An 11,064-nucleotide genomic window follows, 5' to 3' on the forward strand; every position below is an offset into this window, starting at 1 on the left:
AAATACGTCGACACTACTGCTGATCGCCTGCATCAATAAAAACATCCAAATCAATCTTTCTTGCTGATCAAACGAGGAAAACAAATCTGTAATTACTAAATACATTTATTTTAAACGGAATATTTAATCATTTGATTGTGTATTTTTCCATTCATTGGTATTTGAATATTAGATGAATGATAGTTTGGTTCCTCATAAACAACAGAAATCACATTACAGTGATTTAAAAAAAAAACATTATGCTGCCTCCACTGCAAAAAAATTAATCTGAATAAGCTATTTTTTATTAAAATAAGTGAACTTTTTTCTTGAGTTGAGGTCAGTGAGACACTTTGCCAACAGAACAAGAAAATTTAGATTTAAAATAAGAAAAATCAACTGCAGTCTCCTATTTCAGGTTCATATCATCTAATTATCTTATTTGAAGAGTAAAAATACCCCATAGTTCATTGGCTAATAATTTTATTTACCTGCTCAAATTAAGGCTAAATACACTAAATTTATGGTTTTTGCAGTGTTATGCCCTTTCTTGGAGTTTGGGGACCCTCTGGGGGGTCCCGACCCCCACTTTGGGAACCCCTGCTCTACAATTCAACATTTCAGAAAAAATAACAACACAACGAACTGACAATCCTCTAAAAATACATCTAATTCCCTCACTCTAGCCCCATTTATTATCCATATACATTTAGTATTTTTAAAGAATGACAGGTAATTACTAAATTATTTTCTTTTTATTCATTTAATAGAAAATAAAATGATTTATTTGTGTATATTTCCATTAATTGGTATTTCAGTCCCGTATTAGATAATTTATACAGTTCAGTTCCTTATAAACGACATGAATCACATTATAATGATTTAAAATAACAGCCTTATGCCTTTTCTTGGTGTTTGGGGGCCCTCTGGGGGGTCCCGACCCCCACTTTGGGAACCCCTGCTCTACAATTCAACATTTCAGAAAAAATAACAACACAACGAACTGACAATCCTCTAAAAATACATCTAATTCCCTCACTCTAGCCCCATTTATTATCCATATACATTTAGTATTTTTAAAGAATGACAGGTAATTACTAAATTATTTTCTTTTTATTCATTTAATAGAAAATAAAATGATTTATTTGTGTATATTTCCATTAATTGGTATTTCAGTCCCGTATTAGATAATTTATACAGTTCAGTTCCTTATAAACGACATGAATCACATTATAATGATTTAAAATAACAGCCTTATGCCTTTTCTTGGTGTTTGGGGGCCCTCTGGGGGGTCCCGACCCCCACTTTGGGAACCCCTGCTCTAGATTTGTTTAAGGTTAAGTTTGAACTTCCAAACAAACTCCCCAGAAGTGAGCGGGACGGAAACACTACCTGTTGCTGATAACCTGTAACCAACTTTTAGTCCTCTCATATCTGTGTTTGAAGAAAATAAAGGACAGTTTAAAGTCGTAATGATTAGTTTCTAGTAAACATTTTTAAGACTTTGATATTTTGAATGATAGTTTATGAGCATAAGAGGGACGGCACCCTAGTTCAAACTCATCCTTAGTTTCTTTTATGTCAGGAAATCAGATATTTAATTGGATTTTAGTGTCTCTTCTTTACAGAAGAGGATTAGAGCCACTGAAAAAATAAAAAAGTTAACAGGTTTTAACATTTTATTTCAGTATAATATGAGAAAAAAGTCAGAATTCTGACTTTAATCTCAGAATTCTGATTGAATTCTGACCGACACAAACTTTTTAGCATCAAGCTAAAACATGTCTGTTTTAGAGACTAAACTAACTCTCTGGTTTTAATCACCCTTCTGCTCTTCCATTAATGAAAAAGCATCACCAGGGAGCCCTCGGACACGTATAAAGTCACTTAATTCTGTCATTTTCCACCAATGTGTTACTGGCCCTCTCAAACAACTCACATCTTTGTCAGTGAAGCTGAGCGCTCCCACATCTCTTCCTTCATGGTGCCCATCTACATTAAGATCCACAATTCTGAGATGAGAAAAAAGTCAGAATTCTGAGATTAAATTCAGAATTCTGAGATTAAAGTCAGAATTCTGAGATTAAATTCAGAAATCTGAGATTAAAGTCAGAATTCTGAGATTAAAGTCAGAATTCTGAGATTAAATTCAGAATTCTGAGATTAAAGTCAGAATTCTGAGATAAAGTCAGAATTCTGGGATTAAATTCAGAATTCTGAGATTATATTCAGAATTTTGAGAAAAAAGTCATTGATCTGGGATTAAATTCAGAATTCTGAGATTAAATTCTGAATTCTGAGATTAAATTCAGAATTTTGAGAAAAAAGTCATAGATCTGTGATTAAAGTCAGAATTCTGAGATTAAATTCAGAATTCTGAGATTAAAGTCAGAATTCTGAGATTAAATTCAGAAATCTGAGATTAAAGTCAAAATTCTGAGATTAAAGTCAGAATTCTGAGATTAAATTCAGAATTCTGAGATTAAAGTCAGAATTCTGAGATAAAGTCAGAATTCTGGGATTAAATTCAGAATTCTGAGATTAAATTCAGAATTTTGAGAAAAAAGTCATAGATCTGGGATTAAATTCAGAATTCTGAGATTAAATTCTGAATTCTGAGATTAAATTCAGAATTTTGAGAAAAAAGTCATAGATCTGTGATTAAAGTCAGAATTCTGAGATTAAAGTCAGAAATCTGAGATTAAAGTCAGAAATCTGAGATTAAATTTAGAAATCTGAGATTACAGTCAGAATTCTGAGAATAAATTCAGAATTCCGAGAAAAAAGTGAGAATATTTGTTTACTTATTTTTATTTCTTTTCTTTTATTTATTTATTTTTACTATTTTTCAAGGCACTTTTAAATAAGATGAAATTGTGCAGAGAGCTGTTCCAAACGAAATTTCTTTTTGTTTTACACTTGTGTAAACAAAATGACAAATTAAATCTGTCTACGTCTCTGTCTAAATCTAATTCTGAGATTAAATTCAGAATTCTGAGGGGAAAAAAAGTCAGAATTTTGAGATTAAAGTCAAAAAGCTGAGATTAAATTCATAATTCTGACTTTGTTCCCATATTAAACAGAAAAATATTTAAAAATCAGTAAACTTTTTATCAGTTTTTCAGTGGCCCTAATCCCCTTCCGTACTTCATCATAATTTCAATATTAAAACTTTTTTATTTGCTCTCAGACAGAAACCATTACAACAGAAACTCCCTCTGTCAACAATGATGAGCCCCATTGTTCGCGTCTTTCTCCCAGGCTCCGCCCATCATTGACATGAAGGCTGTGATTGGCTGAGCCGGGTCAGGGTGCCGTCATCGCTCGGGGCGCCCATTCATCTCTGCAGTTGGAAGCTGGGACGTTTCTCCATTTTGCAGCCCGTCTGCAGAGAGACGGCCACCGAGCTGGGATTTTATCGCTTCTCCTCAATCCGCCACTTTCCTCTGAAAAACCTTCCTGTTCTCACTGGACTCTGCTCATCTTTGCTCTCAACTTTCATTTCCCTGCAAAGGAAGAGAAGGACATAAAGAGAGGAGGGGGGGACTGAGAGGACTGGAACAAAGGAGCCTGTGGGTCTTTGTTTGGGATTTTCTTTCTTTTTTCTTCTCTTGGAGCGGTTTGGGTTCCTCTGTTGGAAACATGGGAGCGCAACTGTCTAAGACGTCTGGAAACGCTGAGACTGCGGCTGAGAAGCCCGGGGAGGCTGCGGCGTCCCCCACCAAGACCAACGGCCAGGTAAACGAGCTTCCCTCAGACATCTGGCGCGCGCTCCGGGCGCAGCGCGTGCGTAAAGGTGGAAAGCCTTTTTCCTTCGGTGCAACAGTTTGATGCTGTGGTTAAGATGCGTTTGAATGGAAGCAGCTCTGATCAGAAGCTGCTCGCTTCTCGATGAGGATGTCGGTTCCGCAGACAAAGCGCTGCGCTCTCGGAGCACCACGCCTTTTGTTGCGGATGCTCGCTTAGAAAGTGGAGATGGCAGCCAGGAGAGAGGGGGTTCCAAACCCCATCATAGCTTCATAGATTAATCAGCATCTGCTCCAACCAGACTGAACTCAATCTGAGGCAGGATGGAGGAAATATGTCCCTCTGCTCTTTCCATATGCTTTTTTAAACAGAAGTCTGGTTTTGCTGACTGATTGTGAGACTGTTGCTTTTGTTGCTGCTGATCTGCTGGTATCTGCTGCCCCTGGTGTCCACTGCTGGCACCGTCCAGGGAAGGTCTTTGTCCCTCTGACCCCTTCTTTGTCTCTCCTTTGGCAGGAAAATGGGCACGTCAAGGCAAACGGAGATGCCTCCCCTGCTGCAGCCGAGAACGGCAAGGAGGAGGTGCAGGCCAACGGCAGCGCCGAGACCCCCAAGGAGGAGGGGGAGAAAGCCGAGGCCGCCCCAGCTGAGCAGGAGGAGAAAGTAGAGGCAGCGTCTCCGGCCCCCACTGAGGGAGAAGCCAAGGCAGAGGATGGAGCGACGCCTTCTACCAGCAACGAGACCCCAAAGAAGAAGAAGAAGAAGTTCTCCTTCAAGAAGTCGTTTAAACTCAGCGGCTTCTCCTTCAAGAAGACCAAGAAGGAGACGGGCGACGGGGCCGAGAATCAGGAGGCCGCTGCGGAGTCGGCAGCACCTGCTGAGGAGGCCAAGGCTGAGGCCAAGGAGGAGCCGGAGGCTGCCACCGAGGAGGCCAAGCCTACGGAGGGGGAGGCCACCCCTGCGGCGGAGCAGCCCAAGGAGGACGTAGAGAAGAAACCAGAGGAGGAGGCGACAGAGGCGGAGAAACCTGCCGAGGAGGCCGCGGCCCCGGAGGAACCGAAAGCAGAGGAGACGCCGGCCGAGGCCCCGGAGGAGGCGCCTAAAGCGGAGGAGGCGACGCAGGAGGCGGCATCCGCAGAGCCCCCGGCCCCCGAGGCGTCCGAGTAAAAACCCCCGAGAGAGAGAAAAAACCCAAAACAGAGATAATCAGAGAACCCTCCCTGCTGGTGCGTTGGAGCGACGCCACAAAGCTGGCTTTGGAGAACTCACCTGCAACCAGGGAGATTTTAAAGCTTTCCTGAGAATTCACCTTCGGTTTCCCCCCCCTTTTTACAAAACCCGCCACCAGCATGGCGGGCGGCTTCCGATCCACGTCCGCCATAGATTTCTACATCAGTATTACCTTTTTGTTTGGTTTGTTTCTTCTTATTTTTATACGAAATGTAAACAAAAATAGTAACGGGCTGACCCAAATGAAGGGGGAGGGGCTGGGAAATGTGCCACTGATTTTATCCAAACTGAGACCAACATTTAAAAACTTCCAACACTAAGACTTTCTTCTTTTTTTTTTTCCAGTTTCTAACTTTATAGGACATCATGTAAACTCCTCCTCATAGCCGTACCAGTCAGTGATTCAGTAGGGATACCAGCTCTATAGGCCTTTCTTCTTCTTCCTCGGTAATTAAAAAAAGACAAAAAAAACATGTAAGTATGTATAGGCGGGGTGTTTTTAACTGTGATTATTGTACAAAAGAAAATCTTGATCTCAAGAAGCACATAAAGGTTTGCAGCTCTCTCTTTTTTTTCCACCTTGTTTTTGTAAAATACAGACAGACACAAACAAGCAATTTGAACTGAACAAGCTGTGATGAGTGGTGACCGTTTCTATACTGTGGTATGTTCTCCTCCAGCAGACGCTTTCCTTCCCGTTGATCCTTCAACTTAAATCTATCAGATGCAAATGTTTGTGTAGCATCTTCTTCTCTTGTTTTTTTTTTTTGTAAATACGCGGAGGAGCTTGGATTTGACCTAGAGGTGGAATGTAACTTTGCCTTCAAAGCTATTAAACCCTCCTGCTTAAGGTGTTCTGATTTTCTGTGAGCACACTAAAAGCAAAAGAAATAAATAAATGTGAAGAAAAATGAGAGCTGGATCTCTGCTTATTGAAACTCGCAGCTTTTTTTTTTTTTTTGCTGCTCTGCGGCTTTTAAAGGGAAACAAACATTTGACTTTTCACCCACACACACACACACACAAAGAAAAGAGGAAACAAGAAATGGGCTAAAGATGAACGTCGGACCACAGACATTCGAAAAGAGATGTGAGTTTAAGGCTGATGCTTCTAGATCAGTCAACAAACATGGCAGCTCATCTGGCCTTATTGTCCTGCTATCACCATAAACTTTTAAACCATTTTATTGGAGTTTGTCACGTGCCCAAAAATACACTACACACTGGAAAAAACAATCTAGATATGAGTAAAAAAATGTCTTAAATTAAGTGTATTTCCCCTAATTTGAGTAGGTAAATGAAATAGTTTGCCAATGGAATGAATATATTCACTGTTAGAATAAGATAATTAGATAATATACACTAGAAATAAGACAATGCAATTGTTTTTTCTTATTTTAAATGTTAATTGTCTTGGTCCATTGGCAAAATGTCTCTTTAATCTCCTCAATTCAAGAAGAAATGCACTTATTTTAAGAAAAAATGACTTATTTAGATTTACATTTTTTGCAGTGCAGACACACATTTTAGAAACACTGGAAAAACGATCTAGAAATAGATCAAACTTTCTTGGATCAATTGTATTTACCCTTAATTTGAGCAGGTAAATGAGATAGTTTGCCAATTAAATTAGTATTTTTACTCTTAAAATAAGATAAATAGATAATGTGCAATTGTGTTTTCTTATTTTAAGTGTAAATTGTCTTGTTCCATTGGTAAAACGTCTCACTTTTCTCATTTAAGAAAAAAATGCACTTTAAGAAGAAATTAATTACTTAGATTTCAATTTTTTGCGGTGTATCTCCGCTCAGCAAGGAATAGCCAATGGGTCATTATTTATAGTTAAAACTAATACATTCACTGGATTTAATTAATTTAGCGTTAATCAGTAAGAAAATAACTTTCTATGTGATCACTGAGTCTGGGAGCGGCCATTTTTGCCCAAATAAAGTAACCCCTCCCTCCTGCCATCTTCCAGCAGTGACGTCACGGTGCGGTAAGCCTAGCGCCATTCTCCCCGCTTTACAAGCAGAATCAATGGGAACTACTAGACACATCTGCAATCAACAACAATTATTGAAGATTTCCAGAGGACTTCACCATTGAAATTCACCAGAGCTATAGTGAAACTGACAATGCCCACGTGCATGGCAGCTGGATGCTGGAATACATCGGATAAAAGTGGAAAAAAGTTATTTCACCTTTCTGATTCCTGATCCTCCACGGACGGGTTGGTCGTTGGATCGCCAACTTGAAGAGGGAGGATTTGCCATCGAACTTCTGGCCAGAGATAAAACCCGTAATATGTAGCCAACATTTGGAAGAAGAATGTTTTCAAGATGACTTGGATAATAGCGCGTTGTGACAAACACCAGATACAGCACTGGGACTTGATCAACAGCCGATACCGCACCGTGACGTCACAAACCAGTAGGTGGCAGTAGTGTTCTTTGACAAACATGGATGCCTCCAGTAAAGCACATTCACATGAAAATTACTCTGAATTAAAAACACTGATCATTTATTGAACAGGATGGAATAATTTCATATTTATCTAATGATCTTATTTTAAGAGTGAAAATACTAATTCCATTGGTAAACTCACATTTACCTACTCAATTTAAGGGTAAATACACTTCCATTTGAGACATTTTTACATATTTGTAGATTGTGGTTGCTGACATTTGGATCAATAGGCCCTCAGGCAGAGCAGAACGTTCAGACTGAGTGTTACAATGACCTTGTGTTTATCGCTACATGTCCTACGCCATCAGCGGTGACTCTTTTCAATTTAGATCCCGCATGGGTACAGAGTGAACTTTGTTCCGAGTTTTGTTAATAAAAATTTGAAAAAAAGAATGATACCCAGAAAAAAACAAACAAAAAAAAGATTTTAAGAGAAACTTTGATGTTTTGCTAGATTTATTTATTAATATTCTCTACACTTCACTCCCAATACAAATGCTCACTCTTGAGCTAATAAAAATGTCGCTAGCCTCCATGCAGAAAAGCATCTTTGCTCCTCCCTGCAGAGGAAAGCCCGCCCCCAGAAGGGAAGAGAATCTGATCTGTCAGGAGCAATTTGTAAAAGGATTCATTTCATTAATTAACTCAATCTAAAAACTGAAACTTGAAACATTTTAATGAGAATAAATGTGGAAAAAAGAAAAGGAAGTAAAAAGTGGGAGACGATTTCTAAGTATAAGTCATGGCAGCATATGTGTCAGTCTGTAAATAATCCCTTGTTTAACTTTTAGTTAATGAAACGCAATGCTGGTTTGATGATTTGCTCCCGATTCTGATTCATGAGCAATTAGACCAATGCATCCAGGTGTTTTCTGATCAGCCCCGGTGTTACGGCTGTAACAGCTATAAGATGCATTAACCCCCAAAATGAGTCCAGATTAAAGATTTTGATTAAAAACAGATTTGTTTCTACTGCATTCCATGCATCCAATCATCCACCACAACATGACAATGAGTGAAAAGAAAAAGGAAACTAAACAAGTGATTATTTGCACACACGTGGTACCACGACTGCAGAACTACAGGCCCCGCAGGCATGGATGGACTGGGAATCCAGGGCTGTAGGCCAGCCTCATTCATTACTCATACAGGTTAATCATCTCGTTATCTCAAGAAATCAATTACTGTTTTCTCGTGATAACGAGATAATTATCTCAAAAAGGCAAAGGGGAAAAAAAGTGGACTAAGACCACTCTCGGCTTCCATAGAAAACAAAGAAATTACTCTAAGAAGTTTTTAAGTTTTCATTTCCTGAGTGAGTAGCTCTTTGTTTGCCACAAGGATGCAACTAAATGAACTCCATAAATGGGGAAGTCAGCTCCAGGATCTGTTCTCCTTTACTCTTAAAGCTTTAGACAAAGAGTTTAGTTTATTCTTTACCAGCCAGTCTGTGAATCAGAAGCCAGAAGTGAAAGGATGGGGGGGCGGGGGTGGGGGTTCTCCTAGATTCAGAGGAAAACATGAGGAGACGTGACCCTCAGCACAATGCTGATTTAGGTCACATCAGGTCATCAACTTTCATAGAATCTAAATCTGCATAGATCTGCATGATATATATGTATATAAATATATATATATATATTTATATCCAGAACAGAGTGAAGTCGGGCATCTATAGGGGAATGTGAGGAAGGCCCTCTGTGGGTAAGGTGAACAAAAGATGATAAAGATTAAAGAAATGAAATGGATAGAGGTGATCATATGTGTCTAACAACGGGGGAAATTGTTCCGTGAGATAAGCATACCCGGTCAGACCAGCATACCCACAGTCAAAACCCGTTTATCCCTTTAGTTTTGTAAGAAAAATAAACTTTAAACTATCTTGACGGGCGTGTATCACTTTAGTCTTGTACAAAACACCAATTGAATTACTTACTTTTTGGTGTTTTTTTTAAGCGTATGGTAATTTCACCTCAAATGTTTCTTTTTGTACATGACCGAAGGGATACACGCCCGCTGAGAAAGTTCAAAGTGTATTTTTCATACAAAACTAAAGGGATGAACACAAATCTGTCGTCTACATGCGTATTGACAGGTATGCTGGTCTGACAGAACACCATGCTCGGCCTTTTGTTGTGGTTTCCAGCTCAGATCCAGCTGCAGTATCATTCCTGTCGACACTGGAGCAAAATCCAAATCTAGACAAGTAATTTTTTCTTAAAATAAATGCATTTGTTCTTGGATTGAGGAGGTAAAACACTTTGCCAATGGAACAAGATGATTTACATTTAAATTAAGAAAAAATAATAGAATTTTCTTACTTCAAGTGCATTTTATCTAATTGTCTTACTTCAAGAGTAATAACACCCAGTTCATTGGCAAATCACCTCATTTACCTACTCAAATTAAGGGTAAATACACTTAATTTAAGAAATTTATTCTATTTTCTAGATCATTTTTCCAGTGTTCATACCAGCGGCTGAACTGTGAACTTCAGTAGGGTCACAAGTTCTCATGACGTCCTTCGGGGTTTGAGACCACATGTATTCATCATTGCTCCTGATCTGATGTGTAAAGATGAAAGAAGTTCCAAGGAATATTTTCTGTTATTTAAATTCTCAGATTCACATCCTAGATATCAGAACCATGGTTTTTAGACAGCAGGACAGCACAGTAACAGCACCCCCTGGTGGTCAGGGTCTCTAACAGCTCCGCCCTTCTCTCCGCCACTGGTCGATAAATGATGCAAAGACGTAAAATAAAGCTTTATTTCAAAGCTTATTACGCGGAAACCGAGAAGTTCCGATAGTTTATCAAGTTATGTATATATATATAACATGTCAATGTACAAACATTGTTTATTTCTATGTTGTTTTAGATCTTAAAGCAGTTATTGTTGACATATGACGTCATTACGGCTTAGCGTCAGAGGGCTTTCCAAAACATTTTCAATGAGTTTAAAGGGTACATGATTTCCCTAGCTCTAATTTATTCTTAATATTTAAAAAAAGCACCACATCCAACAAGATTTCTGTGACTTTTCAAAGGGTAACACACACACACACATACATATATATATATATATATATATATATATATATATATATATATATATATATATATATATATATATATATATATATATATCTTGTCTGTTTTCCCCTTATTTAGTCCGTGAGGCAGAAACCCTGTCTATTTTTAAGGCTAGGCTTCAAAGTTTCCTTTTTGATAAAGCTTATAGTTAGAGTGGCTCAGGTTATCCTGAGCTATCTCTATAGTTATGCTGCTATAGGCTTAGACTGCTGGAGGACAAAAGGACCCCTATTTCATCATTCTGCTTCATTCTATCTCTATTCTCCAACTCTGCAGAATCTGTTAGTTCAATCTCTAACGTTCTGCTCTCTCTGCTTTTTCTCATAGTAGCTTCATCTGGTCTGTTCCTGTTTGGCTGTGACTCCATCCTGGAGAGAAATATTAGCTGTGCTGCTGCCATCAACACCTTTGTTTCTAGATGTTGGAGATCAGCCTGTTTTCCAGTGTGGTCCTGTTTCTCTGACTGTGACTAACTGGATGTGCTCTTTTCATCCTCTGACATGGGAGCTGGCTCGGAGCTCGTCTGCCTGGCTGTGTGTTTCCTGGATG

At 38.9% G+C, this 11,064-nt stretch overlaps 1 protein-coding gene across 1 annotated transcript; it reads left to right on the plus strand.

Moving 5' to 3' along the window:
- Positions 1–3,319: 3,319 nt before the first annotated feature.
- Positions 3,320–5,869, plus strand: marcksa (myristoylated alanine-rich protein kinase C substrate a). Its single transcript, XM_038296504.1, has 2 exons — positions 3,320–3,717; positions 4,243–5,869. Exons 1-2 carry the CDS (start codon positions 3,622–3,624, stop codon positions 4,891–4,893), a joined length of 747 nt encoding a protein of 248 aa, XP_038152432.1. The 5' UTR covers positions 3,320–3,621; the 3' UTR covers positions 4,894–5,869.
- Positions 5,870–11,064: the final 5,195 nt, after the last annotated feature.

Source organism: Cyprinodon tularosa, unplaced genomic scaffold, assembly GCF_016077235.1.
Source record: "Cyprinodon tularosa strain WSP-4 unplaced genomic scaffold, ASM1607723v1 ctg370, whole genome shotgun sequence".
Classification (NCBI taxonomy): Eukaryota; Metazoa; Chordata; class Actinopteri; order Cyprinodontiformes; family Cyprinodontidae; genus Cyprinodon; species Cyprinodon tularosa.